General features: G+C 35.6%; 1 protein-coding gene across 6 annotated transcripts in view; it reads left to right on the top strand.

Annotated features, from left to right (window-relative positions):
- The window catches only part of SLC25A21 (solute carrier family 25 member 21), a 249339-nt gene extending 230688 nt beyond the window's left edge, over positions 1 to 18651 (top strand). For all 6 annotated transcript variants that reach the window (XM_064658647.1, XM_064658648.1, XM_064658649.1 and 3 more), the window contains 5 exons: positions 861 to 968; positions 5491 to 5655; positions 14991 to 15172; positions 15992 to 16044; positions 18507 to 18651. In XM_064658647.1, the coding sequence (XP_064514717.1) occupies positions 861 to 968; positions 5491 to 5655; positions 14991 to 15172; positions 15992 to 16044; positions 18507 to 18577 (579 nt within the window). In that variant the 3' untranslated portion in view covers positions 18578 to 18651. The remainder of the gene's footprint in view (positions 1 to 860; positions 969 to 5490; positions 5656 to 14990; positions 15173 to 15991; positions 16045 to 18506) is intronic.
- Positions 18652 to 20237: the final 1586 nt, after the last annotated feature.

Raw genomic sequence — 20237 nt, 5'->3', positions numbered from 1 at the left:
ACTATTGTTTTCTCCTTTTCATTGGTTTCTTTGAATTTCAGCAAATGTACTCATTATATTGTATCTTAGTCCTGGGACTTTTTTCAGCACCACAGAGTTTGGGGATGCTAAGTGGAAGCACTAAATGTGTAAAGTGGTCATTAAATTTAAACCCTCTGAATTTTCTCAATTGACTTGAATATTTTAATACTATTTTTTCTTACAAACAAAATGTTTTAAAATGCTGCAAAGCAGTAAGTATCTCCATACCTATAATTGAAATGTACCATCAGCTTCTAAATAAATGGAGTTAATTCATCCTTGCAGTGAATGGAGACATTTCCCTGTATGCCACTTATTCCCATACAAACCACCCTAAGATTGATACTTATCTAGGTGTACTTTACTTCTACTTGTGCAATTTGCTTAAGTACTGTTGAGCTATTTCAATTTCTTACAGTAAAGTTAGTATGTTAGTGTTTTGTGCTTAATGCCCAGTTCAGAGATTTTGTTTTTTCCAGTCCTGCATAACTGCATCTATATTTGTGTTATTTTTAAGACTCTACCCAAAGATAACATGAGGGCATTCTTTTTCCATGTTTTTGTAATAATTTGGTACTATATTTTTCCTTCTGGATGAAAAGAGAATTCATGGACAGTGCTGTGACATTTTATTTTGTCTTTTTTGGAATCTGGTTTATGGCTATTGTCATATTGTCTTCATGAACTGTCAACATTTAACCAAGGGCTAAAATTGTTTAGCAATAGAATACTGCTGCATTACTGTAATCTTGCCATTTGCATTGTATCATTCGGTTTCATAATCTGATGTAGGGGAGGTTTTACTCCTTAATTTTTAACTGTCATTTTAACTTTCCTAGGCATTTGCAGTTGCTGGCTTGGGATCTGGGTTGACAGAGGCAGTTGTGGTTAACCCCTTTGAAGTAGTAAAGGTTACCTTACAGGCCAATCAGAATGCCTTCAAAGAGGTATGAAAATTGCTTCATTCTCCTTTTTCTGCATAATGCACTTCGGGGTTCATATTTAGAGCAGAATTTCTATAATATATTGGGTTGATGTAAATGATGTTCCCACAAGCTTAACAGAAATGGAAAGAGACTCAGTAGAAAATGCATTCAGATATGCAGAGATGCACACAGTATTGTCAGAGGCATCAGCATCTCCATTGTAAATGTTCTCTGCCTGAAGTGCACCTTCATCTCTCCAGAGCAGCCAACAACTCCACACTGTGAGGAACAGTAATCCAGAAGTACAAACCTGAGCCTCCTGTAGAAAGTGCATTTACCCCAGCAGGTTCCAGACTTCAAGTGATCACTGAAGGTTAGAGTAAAACATCATGGCCCTGTGCCCTATCCAGAGTCCAGCTGGTGTGTTTTGTGCTATATTTCTTGGATGAAATTATTTATACTATAAGACTTAGCATTTATTAGAACAAACTGGAAAATTGTTATATAATAAAGAACACTGATAGTTTAAATTCTTGATTCATTTCAGTTTTATTATTCAAATACTATTTTGTCCAAAGAAGTCAGTATGCAAAACTAACTTTGTCTGTTGTTCTGGGTACTGCTGAAAGCAGAAAAAGTTTAAACTGGAAAGCAATGATTCATCAAAATCAAATGTTCCCAGGAAAGCACCAGCTTCTAATGTTCCAGGCTAAAGTGAAGGAAGGCAGTAACACAGTTCCTTCTTTATTTTCTCAGTGAATAAGATTAACAATTGTCATATCAGCTTTTGCAAAAGCTTTTGAGAAATCAGCTGTACTGTGGTAGAAGAGCCAAATCACATAAGCATGTCATGAAATGGTTGGCTGAGTCCCTGGTGAGGCATGATTTTTGTGTATTCTGCTACTAAGTTTTGACTGAGTTAATACTTGCATACCTTCTAGCACTCATCTGCACAAATTGAACCCTTTTGGGGGATGCATAGTAAAGAGATTTATCACTTGGCCATTTACTTAAGCTGTTTAGGCCAAGCTCCTCAGGTACACTTTGGAAAAATGCAACCACTGATTTCCAAATGCCATAGTCTAGCTGGTACTTACTCTGTAACTCATCCAGAAAAGTATGCTCTTCCAGAATAATTCTTAAAATGTTTGGTAAACTTCTGTTCTATTCTCAATGCATGTGAAAGAGAGGTTTATTTGCTACGTGTCTCCAGTCTAGGCACTTTTTAACCTTGGGCTGCAAAGCCACTGAAACAAATAGGTAAAGTACAGGATAAAAAGTTTAGGATCCTGTAAGGAGAGAGACTGAAAATGGGAAAAAGCAATGTGTGAGAGGATTTCTCTGAGTCTGAGGTGTTTTAGTTTGTAAATTTTATGCAATTATTTACATTATTTACAGCATCCCTTCCTTGGTGACTTTCCGAATACTCCAATAATTACAGTGTAGCTGTCCAAAAGCATTCTGAGTTGTTTTGTTTCAGGTGAATATTCTTTAATTTAATTTAAATGCAAATTTTCACAAAATCCAAATATTAGTATACTATTGTAAAATAAAATTGTGAAAGAATGCTATTTGGACTCCACTAGGAATCTAGTTTACATCTAAAATATGAACTATTTGCCCTAATAAAAAAATCCAAGGGAAATTAAGTTCTTAAATCACAATGATAGTTAAATCATAGACATTATTAATTTCCAATATATCTTTAAAAAAGTGCTAGAATTTCAAAATTTGCTGTGAATTAGAAAAAACTCCAGTGACTTCATTACCATGATCTCAAGTTCTCATTAAGAATATCTTGAAGAACATTCCACACTAAAGCATGTAAACTCAGGGCTGTTGGAAGAAGCACATCCAGAGGTTATATTATTCAGTGTAAGGCAATGGTACACTCATTTCATTACCATGCACTCTTCTTCTAAAAGGTTTAAGTAAAGTGTGTACCTATCCCTTTGTGGAGTTTTCATACTACCCGATGAAACCTAATGCAATTCACATATTTCTTTGACTATTGTATTGAAATAATAAATATATCTTGTTTAAAAGGAACAAGGAAGAGTATGAACACATACACTCATACACATACTCCTGCACACCCCCAAAGCAAATATTCACACCCTTTGGTGACAGCTGAATTGTTCTGTGCTACCAGATCATCTTTCGAGGGTTGATAGATTTAAAGGTGAAGGCCACTAAAAATCACGTATCAGCATTTTTGTAATGTGGATTGCTACGGGTAAAAATAATTGTGACTTTTTGTTAAACTAAATTGCAAAAAGGACCAACACCTCGTTGTTTGGTTTTCCTCTTTTTTTTCTCCTTTTTCCCTGTAACCCTGGATAATTCACTGGCTATAGAAACTGGTGTGATGATTAAAATCTTCTCACCTGACTCAAGAGTTGTGATTAATTAAACAAATACAAGTTTCTGCTTTATAATGAGAATGTGGCTCCAGATTCCATTGACTAGGTCTGTATTGAGTAAAAGTCAACGGTTGTGTGAACTGAATTAGCTCCATATGCTTATACAATAAATTCCTCCATCTAAGGTCCTCCCATCAGCAGTGATGAACCACAGACCTTCTATGGCTTGATCAGCTGACGTGAGGATGCCTACTTTGGTAACAGTGAAGTGCTGTCTAAGAGAGCCCTCTTTATTACTAAAGGACTGAAAAGGGAAGTCAGATGTAGACATTGCAGGTATCTGCATTTGGACTAATGAACTCCCTCTCAGGTGTTCAGCAACTGACAGGCTTCCTCTCTGAGTCATTAGTAAATTCGTATTTGTGATAAGGGATATCAAGGGATACCTTACTGTTGAAGGTTGCTGTATTCAGCTTAAATCACTTTAAACAGGACCACTAGTTATTTTTTAAAAATCTAATCTCCATTTTTTGTGCATGAGAAAGGATGTTATTGCTAGTATCTGGACAATTTTCTGTGTTGGGTATAATAGATTTTGACTTGAATCCTCGGGGGTAGTTAAAAGGTAAATCATAGTAAAATGTTAATGCAGAGCATTGACAGGCTAACATTAGCTATGAAATATGAAAAATCAGAGTGAAACTTAGTATTAAAGACTAAACTTGTGATTCACCTCAATAAGCAGTCATATGCTGTGTCAGATATAATAGGCATCATTTGGCTGATGCTGTTGATTCTACCACAGTGACATTTTGAAATGGAAAGCTATTAAACAAATAAATTTATTGAAATTAGCAGTGTTCACGGCATTGCAGTCAAAATTTTTCTATATTTTCATGTTTGAACCTCCTAGTGGAAGTCATGTTTTGCCTTTCTAATTATATATTTGGTTACCAGGAGCTGGCTTTATGCTTTGGAGAAAGCCAAACGTAGTTCAACAACTTTTTGAAAGTAACTTTTCTATAATGCTGCTAAAAAGAAATGTAAAATATTGAGAAGGGGAACAGCTAATTCTGAGTATCACACTATACTAAAAAATAGATCAAATTTGTGTGGAGTCAGGCAGATCATGTCTGATCTGAGGAAGTTTCCTCCTGCCTGGCTTTCATTAAATTGGCTGACTGAAATGATTTCTATGCCTTTTGAGCATTATTTTCAAAATGGGATTTCTAAAGGCAGCTTCCTAAATCTGTACTTTAGAATTTTAATAGGTGCTCTGATTTTCAAAACCTAAGTACAATTTTAAGTCAAATAATTCATTAGAAGGGCAAAACAGGTTTTCCAGTTGGATGCTTAGGAAACGTTTTCCTTCTTTTCAATATTTTCAAGATTTAAATTGTGCTGTGTACCCAATAATCCCTTCAAAAGTCAATGTCCTAAAGCAGTGGTTTGCATCCTGAACAGCATGAAGCACCTCAGAGGATCCAGAAGGGTTCCCAGATAATATATATGCATTTTGTCACCCTTTCAACCCTATTCATAACATTGAAACTGCAACTGCCAACCTGATCTTCAACACAGATATTTATAGCCTCCCTTTCTGCTCTAATTTATGGCTCTTAAGAACTTTCTTCTGTATCCATAATGGCTCAAAAAATTCCTATTCTAGTTCTGTCACTTTTATCACTCCCTCATCATGCATATTCCTGTGCCATTGATTTTACTAGAGAAGCTTTTTTTCTTTTTATTTTCCAGAATAATTGTTATATACTTTAGTTGTGTAAGGGTTTCATCTGTCATAATCTTAACAGCACAGCATCAATGACAAACAAAAAAACCCTGTTGCAAAATTCACAAACTCAAAGCTACGTGTGGCTCTATATATTTTTTAAATTATTATTATTATTATTCAAAGACTTTTTTTTGTTTTCAGGATCCTTAGTCTTTTACAGTACTCAAGTCATGCTTTCATTTTGTTTTGCAATCAGAAAAATTAGTAATCTTTTTTTTATTAAAGTTGTGATTTTTATGTGGTCATAGGAAAGGGAAAATAAATATGGTGAGACAAGATAAAATTACAAGAATTGACAACACTGTGTCAACAAGATGGAAATGATGCTATGTTTACTGTTTTCTTTTTGTAAAGATGATCTCTTCCTTCTTTTTCTTAACTTGTGTAGCAACCATCTAGCTTTGTTCAAGCTCGGCAGATCATTAAAACCGATGGTCTGGGCTTCCAAGGACTCAACAAAGGTCTTACAGCAACACTGGGCCGTCACGGAGTTTTTAACATGGTTTACTTTGGGTTCTACTTCAATATGAAAAACATTCTTCCAGTTAATAAAGTAAGTTATCCATACAAAGGAATAGACAATCAAATAAGAGGTTTGGCATTTTAATTAATACTGTATTTTTCTGTGAAAGCTGTGGTATTTAGTAATAAACAGTGACTAACCTATCTGTGTTTTGCAGAAATCTATAGCTTTTTAATGGAAACAAATGAAGGTCTTGTACTTCTCACTTTTTAAGCATAGCTGAGTATAGTCATGTTGGAATTATCATTTTTATGAATTTCCCTTTGTACCATGGTAGCAATGTGAAAAGGTAGCAATCAAAATACAGGCATGTTATGGTTATGTTGAGTATGTATGCACTTTTTTATGGCAAATTGGATTAGAAGAGGAAAATCAGTTTCTAGAACTTCTTTCAGTATTCACAAAGAGGCTAAGCTTGAAGAGATGGCAGAGCTGCAGTAGGTAGGTTATTCTGTCCAGGTAATGGGCCTTTTTACTCAAAAGAGAGTTCAACCTTGTGTTGAAGGATGACTGGGAAGATTCTTCCATATGGGAGAGAGACAGGCCGAGACAGGACATACAGAGTCGTGCACAGAGACTTTATGTAGTTTATGAGTTGAAAAATAAGAATTGTTATAGCTTTAATTTAGTTTAAAGCAACTTTGATAGTCCTATATTTCTTTAAATAACAAAGGAAATATTTCCCTTTACAATGAAGGGAAATTTTACTAATGAAAACATGGTAGTATCAGCAACTTTCTAAATTACTCTGTTCACAACAGCTAATGGTTTATTGATGATTTCAGTGCATTACTTACTGAAGTGTGTTTTCACTAATGTGATTTTTAGATGATGACAGTTAAACAGTCACAGGTGTAATATGCAGTGATGTACATTTAAGAAGCAGCAATTTAAATCAAAAGGGATCGGTTTCTATTCCCAGATGAAGTAACACCTCTTTTTTTTCTGCACTTCTGAGTAGCCTGGTATTTTTGTTGGCAACATTGTGTAAATGGAGAAAAGCTCCACTTAGTTTCAGATCATTACAGCAAACTGAATTGTTCAAGACCGGGTGACCCACAAGTTTCTACAAGTTTCTTTCAGAGTATTTAAGCATATTTTACAATGTACTTTAATCACATATTCTAAAAACTCAAGGCACAAGCATAGCTTGATACTGAGATAGCAGTAAACACATTTATGTTGATCAAGTGATGAAAAAATTACAATCACTACTGCAGAATATTCAGAATAATATGCAGGTAAGGACAAACACTTATGTGCAACTCATATGGGAATCCTGAAATGTCCTTCCATAGCAATTGAAGAATAGTAATAGTATTTGGCATAAGCGTGCTTTCCTAGCCTTTCGGATTTAAGAAAATAGGAAACAATTATTACATTATTTGAAAGATTCAGAGCTTTATGGTCTAAAAGAAATTAGCACTTCATACAGATTTCGTATGATGTAGAAAAATTTTAACATTACAACGTAGGTTTAAATACATGTAGAAAACAAAAGAGAAATTACTTTAGTGTTCTCAGGCAGTGGCCCAGCTGTCCTCACATATTAGCAAAAGCAAAAGGCAGTTTAATCAATGTGGGATTAGGTTGCATTAGCTGAAGATAAGAGCAGAGGTTTGCCTTGTGCTTGACCAACGTGAAGTGGCTTTTATAGAGGCTTGCACAGTGGCTACATCTGTGCTAGTTAATTGAGCAGCATCACTGAAACTCAGTCATCTGTACTGATAAATGTTCCTTGGCACAGCTTTGGCCCTGGCCAGCCAACACATTTCCTGGGCATGGCTTAGGAGCTAGTGCAGACAAGGAACCATTCCTACTAAGCTGTTTTCAGGCAGCCAGTATGTTTTGAATGGTAATAGCTTTTAACAGTGCTAAAAAAGTTAATAGGACTCTCTAGGCCAGCTAGCATCAGTGCCACAGACAGTTCTGTACAGATAGAGATAGCCAATAATTCTGATCAAACTCCCATTAAAAATCAGATCAAATCTTAACCTGAATTTAAGAGAATATAGATCAGGCCTCATCTGGCTTGCACTAGCCAATATTATATTCAGCTATTTACATACACTGAATTTCACTTCAGTGCCTGGTAAATGGAAGTATTCAACAATAATTTGTGATCTGTAAATTAAACCCCTTCTGTCAGTGGGCTGAGTTATCAAACCTCTACAACGAATTTGGTAGAAGTTGATTTGCAGTTAGTCTGAAAAATATTAAACAGTTGTAACTTCTCGAGATTTCTCACATGCTTTATTTCATTACACTTGATTTCATGTCTCTTTCTATATTTTGCCAGAAAAAAAAAAGTCTTAAAGCCCATCTTGTAATATTGACAAATACATAAAAATTGTGAAATAAGAATACTATACTTGTGAAATAATTTTGGTTCTTGACTATGTATTTGCTGTTCACCATCTGTAACCTTAAGTGGAAAATGTAAGGAAATGTCTGAATTAGCATTTTAGTTGTCAGCAGTTCTAAACTGTGCATTAAATGTGCATCCTGATTAGGGATGTTTGCAGCTACTTTACCAAAAACAATAAACCTTATATGTTGAGTGGTCAAATGATATAAATTACATGTATGGGTTGTAAATGTCCATAATGAATAATTTTTCATACATTCAGTCCATTCTACTAAACAGACAATTTACAGCCAACCTTGTGCTCTGTTTACTGAAAATAGAATAAGCCAAATTTCTTTCAAGTGCCACTAATGTATCAACCATAGAGCATTAACAGCTATGCATCTGCCCTAGCAATGAAACTCATCTGCAAATTTATATTGTCTCTGTTTTATGGCACTTGCTTTTATAGCACATTTCATAGGCATCCAGCAGATTTTGCTTTTCAATTTTTTATCATAATTAGATTTGATGGTAAATATTGATTTCATTAAACCCTTTGCTCACTGCCACCTCCAAGTGGCTGTCGTATTTCTTAACAGTACAAAATTTCCTCACTGCCTGTTAAAAACCCCCTTTGAAACCTGGCAAACTACAAAACTCATTTCAAGTTGGGCACTGCCTGACCCAGCTGCTACAGATGTGCCTTCTGATACAAGGGCTGCTGCATCAGACCGTGAGAACTGTGTGGTGTGTTGTTTTGCAAGAGAAAGGGTCTCTAAACTTCTATAGGCAAAGAAGAAGAAACAGGAAACCAAAACGGGCTGTTCAGATTGGTGACTAAGTAAGATAGCAGATAATTTCATTTTAGTTGTTTTCAGATATATGCCAACCTAGAACTTCTATGCAGAAACAGAGAGGGAAAAGTGCATGTAGTGCTATGGACTTGAGGAAATAGTAAGGCAAGGTGATTTAGAAGACTGAATCAGAATGGGTCAATGAATAACCTCAGAGCTACCATTGAAGTTCAAGTTTCAGGATGACCTGGGAATTAAAAAAAAATTAAGGTGGCAGTTCTGTATCCAGTACATCACAAGTCACCCATTGATCAGTATTCTTCACTGTGAGGTGTCCTGTGGCTGTTGAAATGACAGTCCGTACTGTTTAAAGATTTCAGCCCAGGTCATCATCACCAAAACATCTTGGCACCCGAGGGGGACAGTGTATTGCTATCTCACCTATTCCTGCACTGTGCTATTTCTGTAGGCAAGACAGATATGAAGCGTAAGGAGAGGAATCTTCAGTTATAATAAAAATATGAAGGATTTCTGTTTTCCTACAGAAATTATAATAATGCTTGAACTGATAACCACATTCCACCATAACTGGCAGAGAGTCAGGCTTAAAATAGCTACATTTTTGTAAGACAAACAAATAATCATTTAGAAGAAGAAGACATGCTTATGAGTGCCCCAATTGAGGGAAATTTTCAGTGGGAACTTATGCTTTATTAAACACTGAATTCCGTGGGGAAAAGCCCATGTAAGCTTTAGTCTGGACTTTCACCTTTCAAGACAACAATATCAATCAGTCACAAGGGCTGATAGGATATCAAACTTCTTTAGGTCTGCTATTTATGGGGCTACTCACTTTTCTTTCTGTTTCATAAATTACTGTATAACTGAGACTGAAGATGGGTAGTGCTAACAAAGGTACCGGATGTAGAGGTAAGCAGTAAGACATCCATTTCTCAGTGCCCTTTTCTGCATAGCGAGCCTCTAAATGATGCCATGAAAAGCTGACCTGCTTGTAACCACATTTCATGAACATCTGATCATCTGCAGAGTGACTCAACAGGGGAGAGCTGCTTCAAGTTTACTATGCAAATGCATAAGATGAATAGAAGTCCACTCATTAACTGTGGTCAAGTCTTGATTAAATCACAAACAAAAAGTGTGAATATTCTTTAAAACAATCAAAGCATGATATTATCACAACAATGATGAGATTCACTCTCATCTTTTCTTTTTCACCTTTGGTGGAGACTTGCAATGAGTCTACATAGTTTTCTCCTCCTTGGTGCTGATTTCTTCTGTGAATTTTCACACCTCCAAAGCATCTTATCTGTACCAGCCTCTCCCTCTCAGAGTAGAATTTAATAGCCTTTCTTCCCAGATCTTTTCTAGGATTCAGCAGGAAAACCTGGACCCTGTCTCTCCTCTGGGTTCTGGCTCAGTGTCTGTGTTTAAAAGCAACTTCAGTTTTTCATCTGTTCCATGTTGCTTTCCTGAGAGCTATCTCACACCTTTCTTTGAATGTACCTTTTCTCCTCTGTCTGCTCCCCTTCCCCAGACATACATATTCCTTTCTTCCATTGTCTGTTGAAAGCTCCCCTTCCCCAGACATACATATTCCTTTCTTCCATTGTCTGTTGCCACAGGAAGCTCCTTTTAGGGATTAAAACCGATTATCAGGCTGGCTAAAGCAGTTCCTTACAGCCTGTTTTGCTGCCAAATGCTTAATTATAATCAGTGTGGCCTGGGTCAGGTCTTGCAGCATCTCTTAATTTCCCGTAGGAGTTCTTATGCTATTACACTTTACATTAGCCAAAAGGGACAGCAAGCAACACTATTCCATGCTCCTGGCCCATCTCCCTCTTCAGTTCCATAACTCCAGGCTACACTAGGAAGAACCAGAGTTGAGCAAAACAAAGCCTTGACTTTTAAAGTCTCCCTTGTCGTACACAGGGAGGTGGAATTTGCAGCATATAGTGCAAAGGCTCTCAGCTCCACTACTGGCTTCTCTGCTGACCCTTTATATGATCTTGAGCAAGGATTTTTAAATTTAGTGGTCATTTCAAATCACTTTTGCCACTTCTGTGCCAAGTGTAACTCATTTATAAAGCTAATGTTATGGTTACCATTTTCAAAGAAGTTAAGGAAACTTAATGCAACTATTACACTCTACGTATTAAGTCTGGGCTAACTTCAGTAGACTGCTTTCTAATTGCCAACTTCAAACAACATACTATTATTATTATTCATTATTCATGCAATTTCTTGGGAATTGGTATTCTCCTTATCCGGCAAGCATTAGTCTCATATAGTGAATTTATCTATAAGGTGACCAGAAGTACCAAAACATATTTATGAAAGTATTCTTTCTCATAAAATATGTACCTCCAGCAACTGAGGGAAAAAAAAAGTAAAAAAACCTCAAGAAATTGAATAACTGAAGCAAAAACTTCTAGAAATAGCTTCAGTTAGGCAAATTAATATTTATTGATCTTTTGGGTTTATTAATTTTTTTCATTAAAAATAGTGTTAAATTTTAAGTTTCTTTGTGACATATTCTGCCACTATTACTCAGACTGAAAAGGGCCTCTGTTTTTTACAAGAGTAAAAAATGGACTTGGAGCTGTTCCTTCAAAGGTACCTACTTCTCTCCACTGCATATGTGAGTGTGGTGTCCTGCCTTTGAATCTCTGGATTGCACCTAAGATAGGTGGCTAAATCTGTACAAATGTATCTAGTATGGTGAGTCATTATCTATTATAAAAATATTTTTCAATTATTCTGAAAAAATTACAGTAACTGAGTTTCAAGCATACATGCCTTTACCAAAGGGTCATTTCACTGCTGGATTAATATCTGTGCTGCTTATTGAATTAAGTAACCTTTCCTCAGTAAGGATGAATATAGTTGAGAAGCTTTTGACTGAGATCAAAGATTTAAACAGAGGTTTTGACAAAGTGCCCAGCAAATAAACAAGAGAATGAAGTGGCCAGCAGAGGAAAGCCCGGGGCTTTGGAAACTGAAGCTGATAAATTAAAACTATCTCCAGTGGGTGACACTCCTATACATGGGTGTATATATTCTAGATTTAGGGCTAGAATTTCAGTTGCTGGAAATTATGGAATAAAAAGGAAGGAAATAAGCAGCATATGATTCAGGAGGAACTTATTGAGTCTCCACTTATTAAAAAAATTTATGATAGAAGTAATATATAAAAAGCAAAGAAATAACCTCTCAAAATTTTTTCTCCCCAAGAAAGTGGGTAAATCCAGCAGGACACACATAGATACGGCATTTATCAGGGATGCCTACATTTCTCTTTGGTTTTAATAGCTGCTGGTGCTCCCAGGACAGGGATTAAGGTGTGCAAGTAATGTGATTGTGAAGAGCTTGGTAAAAAGGTGCAATGATCACAAATTGTTATCCAACCATGGCTAAGTTATTCCATTGTGAATAATCAAACTGCTATTTCACTTCCTTGTGGAATGCTGTCTTGTGCTGTGTCACCATCTTAAATCAAGTGTCCATTTCATGTGTTCTGCTCATACTACATAAAAAATTGGCTTTGCTTAAAAACAGAATTCATATATGTTTTTCTTCCATTTCTGCCATTTATGAAAGCAAGAGGAGCATGTCAGAATCTTTTTTCCTAATGAACAACATACAAAACATATAATATTTGGTCATTGAGCTGCATAGTGCAGAAGTTAGTGACAACAGTGTGATGATAACTGCCTCAGATATCCAGTTGCAGCATTAGCACTAGACAGATACCTTATCCTTAAGTCTCCTTCCATAGTATTCTAGACTGTTGGGAATATTTTGGCATTGTCCATAGGGCAAAAAAAGGATAGATTTTGGTGTAAAAAGAAAAACACTGCTTCATAATAACACCAACTTGCACCTACCTGATAGATAGCAAATGTTCCTTTGTCCATGTAAGCACTGTAGGCAGAGACAGAAATTATGTTTGGAAGTCTCTTTTTCAATTGAAAGCATTATGACAATAAAATGCCATTAAGATATGCTTTTAGAAAAAACAATTTAATTATTCTTAACAGATAAATTTATATGGAATCTGTTATACAAAATAAGTTACCCAGATATTACACTGATTAATGCCATAGAAAAATCTTTCCCATGAGATTTATAATAAAAAAATCGAGTTACAGAGTGAACATAGTGTATATCATGGTATATTTGGTTAGAATCCAGTTTTGTCAATGATAAAAATGCTGCCTTTCAACTTTTTTTGTGTCATGAATACTGTAATAGAAATAACTGATTTGTTTTAATTTCTCTTTAGTTGTATTAGTGCAGTGTCATGTTGTAATACATACTCACTTGATTGAACAAACCCACTTTATCTTGTACTCTGTGGAACTCTCAATCATAAAGCAGGCAACACTGGCACTGGGATTTCACCAGAACATTAAATGTTCAATTATTCAAATATAAAGAATGTGTCAGGAGCAGCAAGGCTTTGAAATTTGTTGTTTAACAAGTAAATATCTTTGCCAGACATATATTGCCTAGCATAGAGGGCAGCACACTATGCTTGGTACCAAATTGAATTGCATAACAAAAATAATTCAGACCATTCTGGACTGTGAAAAGTCAACAGAGCAGTGGTAGCCTCCCTGCTGTAGCCTGGTTAGAGGAGGTTATTACAATCTGGAATAGTACTTAGCTATTGGGTGCGGGTATAATCCTACTCCTGCTGCCTGAAGCTAGATAGGCACCATGCTGAAACAGGGCTGCCACACTCTTACCCCTCCAGTTTCAGAAGGGGTCCTCTTTTCTTCTCTAGATAACAGAAATATTGGCTTTATTCTATTTGCATTTAAACCACTGTATGTACAAAATGAACAGAAATTTGTTGCTTAGATCTTTGCTAATAAAGTACTACAGTACCAAAAGCCATTATAATTTTAAAAAGATTATTACCAATATGTTTCATGTTTTGTGAAATCAAGGTATTGAATTTTTCTGTGAGTAATAAAGAGCCCTGTTGATTTTGACATTTCTTTCTAAATACCTGTGCGGATTTCGTCCAGTGCATATTATGGAAGTTTTAATTTATTTTTCTTGTTGCTAATCAGGAAAGGAAAACTTCTTCCTTGTTTTCTTTTTCATTTAAAAATGTGCAGGTTTAGGAAACAAAAAATTGTTCTTTTTTAATATTGTGCTGATGTTATAACATGGCAAGATCATTTATTGTTTTAATGATGATTTTCTATAATTAAAGTTCTTTCATGAATAAGGTGTCTTGCCTATTGAAAACTAATAGCAAAAAAAAATAATGTGCATAGGAAATGTCCTGGAACACACTGCCCTGTGACTTCCACTACTGAGAGAAATAGGATTAAACTTGTTCCAAGAGACTTTGACTCCCAGATAAACTCTGGGTTCTTTGATGTCATAGTAATGCCAAGGTAGGAGGTCTTTCTAAAAGATCAAATAAAACCCATTTGAACTGTGAACTGTGAGTGAGCAAAGAAGTCTTTAGATGCACTTCTAACCTATTTATAACTTTTACCATGAACGTGTAGTAGGGTTCAGAAACAGTCTGTTGTAAATTCTTCAGCCAATTAACTGAGTGAATTACCACCGTATATAACGCGCAGAACGTGGAGGCTCTCTTGCTGTTGTGCCGAGTTGGATTGTTAATAACAGGAAGCTAGCACTTCTCAGTACAGTGGATCAGCTACATGTGAAAATAAATGTAAAAAACCTGGAGGGGAATGGCAGCAGACTGAGATTAGCCTTTATTTAATTTAGCATTTGGGGGTCCAACACACAAATGAGTGTTTTAGTAGGCTTCATGGTGGAAGTTGCTGTCATTTGTAAAATATTCTGGCCAATTAGCTAATAGTGTGCTTGGATTTCTCCTGTTTTGATACAGTAATACTAAGTACATTGTGAAGCCCAATTATACAAATCATCCCCATATGCCATACCAGTCTTTCTTTATGAACTGTGTTTATAAATCCTGTGTGAGGAAATGTGTACTTCAGCAATTTAGACCATGTGTAAAAACACAGCCAATAGGATTGTCAAGAAAACAAGTTCCAGCATAGGAAATCCTAATGTGTTCCGCTAAAATAACACGAGTGTGTTGTGTGAGTTTTCTGATTAAATGCATATTACTTTATAGTGCTTAACCTGCATAGGTTCTTCCATTTCTCTTTTTATTCTTTCTTTCTTTCTCTCTTTTTTTGTAGGATCCAAATTTGGAGTTTTTGAGGAAATTTGGAATTGGGCTAGTCTCAGGAACAATAGCCTCAATTATTAACATTCCTTTTGATGTTGCAAAAAGTAGGATTCAAGGACCACAGCCAGTTCCTGGAGAGATCAAGTACAGAACCTGTTTTAAAACTATGGCAACAGTCTATAAAGAGGAAGGGTAAAACATTCTTATTTTAATAAATGTCCAGACCTCTGTTTCAGTTCATATTGGTCCATAAAACCACGTTGTTACATTTCAGATTTGACGAGGGCCATTAAGCCACCCTGAACTCATGTATCAAAGGAGCCTAATGTAACATTTTGAAAATGTATTTTAGAATTACAAGGAGATATATTCCTACTGTATGTGAACTTTAACAAGAGACTTACAACATGATTACTGGGTTGTCAAAATTTCCATTCAACAAATACATACTTCATATATCTCATGTGTAATTTTTTCAACTCTTCATCTTGTAAAAGGAAAATATCAACAGAAAACAGAATATTTCTCAATTTAATCTAGTTGTATTTATACAGGCCTCTGTACTTTTAAAATTACAGCTGAAATAATTAAATTGGGGGACAGATCCTTGTGGCAATAATGTTTTCCAACTTTTAAAAATATTTCTCAAGTGGTGACTGAGTTGTAGCTTTGATATTCAATTATATCAGTCATTTTGTCCCTGTATGCAGCTGTTGTTAACAGACTTGTCTTGAAAGTAAACCCAGCTCACTGATTAAAGTCATATTTCTGATTGGTTAGGCTCACAACGTTGATTTTGTGACTGAACATTGATTAACTTTTTCTCTTCATCTGATCTGCCTCTGTGAAATGTTAAAATCCAGATACGGCCTGCTATTGAACATGTTTAATTTCAAATAATTGCCTCTAAGTGCTCTGCCAGCATTTTAACAAACATATGCTACAATTCCATTCTTCTTTTAGAGCAAGAATATTGTTTGAAATATTGTGTTTGTTTTTCTTCTGCAACAGATTTCTGGCTCTGTACAAAGGCTTGCTTCCCAAGATCATGAGGCTTGGTCCAGGTAATTTTCCTTATATCATTTCTATATTGCTTTTGTTCTTGCTTTCTCTTCCCATTTGTCAGCTTCTTGAGAAAACGTAGTAAGCATCAGTCAGATAAATGGAACTGTGTACTATAAATCATTAAGAATCTCTCAATTTGAATGATTTCTTTCGATAATAACATCATCTAATAGTATTATAGATGAATTTAGTTAAATATGTGTCTAAAAAGAATCATTTACACATACACCTCAGATGCATGTAACTGCTGGTTTTTGCAATTTCTTTATTCATGAACAAGCCTAAATACATCTATGCGACTACCAGAACTGTAAAACTTTTGGAAGCTTCTTAAAGCTTCCTGTTCCTTCTAACGTGATCTTTTGGTTTCACTAGGACTATTCTGTATCTATGTGAAGTCACCCTAAAAGGCAGGTTAGAGTATCTGCAGTACAAATACACTCAACTAGTAGAAGCAGAGCCCAAGCATATCAAATTCCAGTTACTTTCTTCTCCTGTGCTTCACATGTAAAGAACAAACACTAAAAAGCTGATAGCTGATAGCTGGGAAGAGACTTGTTTGGCCTGGAAGACTAAGAGGACAAGGATATTTTAGAACTGGGGTTGTTGTTTAACCCCTTCTCACTACTTGTTACTCCAAATGTGGGAATACAGTAGTAGAGAGCTGTATCTTTTTTGACTTTTAGAGTATTTTTCCCTGACTGGTTTTGATTAATCATGAAAGCAAAGCACTGGGCCCTTAGACTTTGCCAGCCCACAGAGTCAGTCTCTGTCAAAAAGAGCAGAAGCCCCAGTTTGAACAGTATCCCATTCCCACGAAATTCTTTCCAATTGTGCAAGTTAGTTTAATAGACAAGAACACACATGGGCAAAAGCAAGTAGGTACAGAGTCTGTACTGCAGTATAAAGGAGGCATTAGGTTTGTCTGTAAATGTTTGCATATCCAATCCATCTGGCTAAGTGCTAGACTATGCCTGGTTATTGTGCAGGGTAAGGAAGAAGGTGGGGATGGGAAAAAAGGAGCTCTGGAGCTAAAAGCCTTTTCCCTGACACTCTAAAGATACTAGATTACATACAGGACAAAGAGAAGGCAGGGGTTTGCTTTCCCAATACCTCTTAGCAAAGCAGATTTTGGAATAAAATTTTCCATCTTACAAATGATTATGCATTCTGGCCCAGATCCAGCAAGTCAGTTAAGTGTGAACTTCGTTCTAAATACTTTTGTAGTCCCATTGACTAATATATAGATTTGACTTTCCGATTAAACAATCATTGTGAATGGAAAGTGTTGTGGTTTGAGACAGAAAGGTAATTCGTTCTTTCAGGATCTGAGTGCTTACAGGAAAGGAGACACACAAATAGATCACACAGTATGAGAATTGGAATCAGCCTCAATTTGAGTTTGAATCAAATCTTTGACATTGTGTCTATTATTTGTTTGTTGGTCAAAGCCTTTTGCAGATTTCTGCTCTGTCTAGCTGTCTGTGAGTTGCTGCTCATAGAGGATTTCAAGTCTGATGATGGTTCCTTAGGGTAAATGACATTGGAAAACTCATGTGGTAGTTCTGTGTGCCTGGTTGTCTTAGCCTATCCCTAGAAAGGTGAGCTCAGTTCAGCAGAAAACTGACATGCCACTCCAAGCCACCAGCTGAGCCAACAGGCAAAGGAAAGAAAATATTTATGTCCCAGTGCTGGAACCCACAATTAATACCCTTTTACTCATGCAGCCTCATTCTCTTTTCCCATCTTCTCCAACTAGAAGCTTCTCTATATGCTTTGTTATATATATACCCTCTGAAATGTCCCTTTCTTTAGCTCATATAGTGATTACAGCCCAGTTATAGTCTGGCTTCACTAAAAGTAAAGATACTTTATGGCTTTCAAGCTGGAATTTTATACTGTTATCAATTCTAGCAGATAATGCCATTTCATGAGATCAAAACTTTGCCTGTGGATTTGTAGCCAGGTACATGCACAGGAATATTACACTCATTTCAATACTGTGATTTTCTGCTTTAGACATGGTAAATAAACAAGTGAAAACCTTTCTTGAATCTTACCTGGAAGCATTTTCATCACCCTGGTGATGAATTTTTGTCATTCTACCTGTCAAGTTGCTCTTTCATGGCCAAATCTAACTAAACAAACACAAAAATGTACACGTATTCAGATTAACAGTTTCACCTGTAGAAGAACAGAGAAAAATGTTAGGAAAAATCACACAGAGAGTGAATTTGATTTAATATGAAATTATTTACATCAACTTTTTGGTCTAATATTAAGTAAAATTTGTATGGTTTAAGAATTGGTGACTTTTTAATGTACTAGGGAATTAGTAGAATTATCTCTTTTGCAGATAAAGCTTTGTCATATCCTGGTTTATATCACACACTACAAATGCTCTATAAAATCTTGAAAATACTGAATTTTCTGTGTAGTAAAATATTATCTTTTCTTCCAGGTGGTGCAGTGATGCTTTTGATTTACGAATACGTTTATGCATGGCTTCAGGACACAGTTAATCACAAGTAGCACTTCTGAAAAATGTACTCTTTAAAATTATATGCATTCTAAAATACACTTCAATAAAGTAAAAGTTATTCTTATCCTTTATGGTGTTGAATGCCCTCAGATTGCACTGATGTTAATAAGTTCAAAGCAAAGTTGGTCTTCAGGCCATGATCCAAGAAAAAATTTAAACACATGCTTTTCTGTAAGTGCATAACTAAATAGCATTGTTGATATTTGTAATTGTTTTGCTGGATCAAGAGAAAATATAAAGGAGACATAGGGAAAAGTTAGTTTTTAAAGGAATTCTTGTCTGAGAATCATCTTATATAGCTATACACTTTTTTAAAAGTTTCAACTGAAATAGCAAGATAATAACATTCAGGGGATTTTCAGGGAAAAAAAATGAATAATCCTGGGGGACCAGATACTAAGCTAGTATAAACTGGCAGCTCCATTAACTCCACATTAAGAACATGACCCATACTCTGCAGCTCTTGAGTAATCTTGGGTCCAGTTTCAGTTAGCCCAGTGTGATTTCAGCAGTCATAGAAGAACTTTTTAAGTTGTTGGGAGTTCAGACAGGAAAAAGAACAGCCACGACCTTAAAAATACGCATACCATTAAATATCCTACTTGTTCCTATATTGTAGAAATCCCATTCAGGCCACAGAAAATACTGAAAATAATTAGTCTGAATCCAGTTACGTAAAAAATGCAAAACAACATGGGACCCGTAGAAGAAATGAGTAAACAAATAAGCAGAAAAAAGTAATTTCAGGCATATGAAATTTTACTGTGAATTTTTTATCCACTATCATATACTATTCCTAAAAGATCTGGCCTGTGATAAAAGTGCTCAGTGCACCTGACTGCCCCTTTAGCCTTTCATTTCCATCATGGGGTGGTGAAAAAAGTTTCCCGACTGATAACACACACACAGTTGTAATTAGTTAGCTGTGCACCTCAAAGAAATGTACTTTTCCATAGATAAAAAATGCTAGAACTGTTACTTTTCCCAGTCACTGTAAATATAAATAATATTTCAGAGATGTACTCATGTCTTTACTAGACATTATAAATATCTCTGTAAAATACAGTAAATTCTGTTATGCTGACTGAAAATATGGTTTCTGTTCATGCAGTTGCGCCATTCTACACTTTCTTTTAAAAGAACTCTTTCAATAACTTAAAATTACACATTATTCTGTTATAAAAGTGTTCCCATTATATAACTTGGTTTGTTGTCAAATGAGTATATATCTTGCAGTTGCTGAAAGTTTCTGTAACTCCTCATGCTACATTCACACTGTTAATTTTAATTGTTCTTTCTCTTAATGAGGTACAAACCTGCTAAAGAAATATCTTTCCACGTTGTTACTTGAAAATGACAGTTCATGTGAAAAGTCTCATCTCACAGGGGTTTTTAATGCATTAAAAAAGCAATAAAAAAACTAAAAATAGAAATGCATTTTCAGCACTTTCAAGGATGCCTGTATTGACATGCTCAATAAACCTCTTTTTTGTCTGAATTTGGCAACAGGGGCTTCTCATACCTATGCTACTCCATAGCTAAAATCAATAAAATTAACTCTGTTTAGGTTTACAGTTTTAAGGCAAATGTTCCTTGTTGTTGCATTTCATTAGCAGTATTTAGCCAAAGAGAAGACACTACGAAGATAAT

Source organism: Pseudopipra pipra, chromosome 6 (genome assembly GCF_036250125.1).
Source record: "Pseudopipra pipra isolate bDixPip1 chromosome 6, bDixPip1.hap1, whole genome shotgun sequence".
Classification (NCBI taxonomy): domain Eukaryota; kingdom Metazoa; phylum Chordata; class Aves; order Passeriformes; family Pipridae; genus Pseudopipra; species Pseudopipra pipra.
The sequence above is the reverse complement of the archived record's forward strand: the minus strand, read 5'-3'. Positions and strand labels throughout refer to the sequence as shown.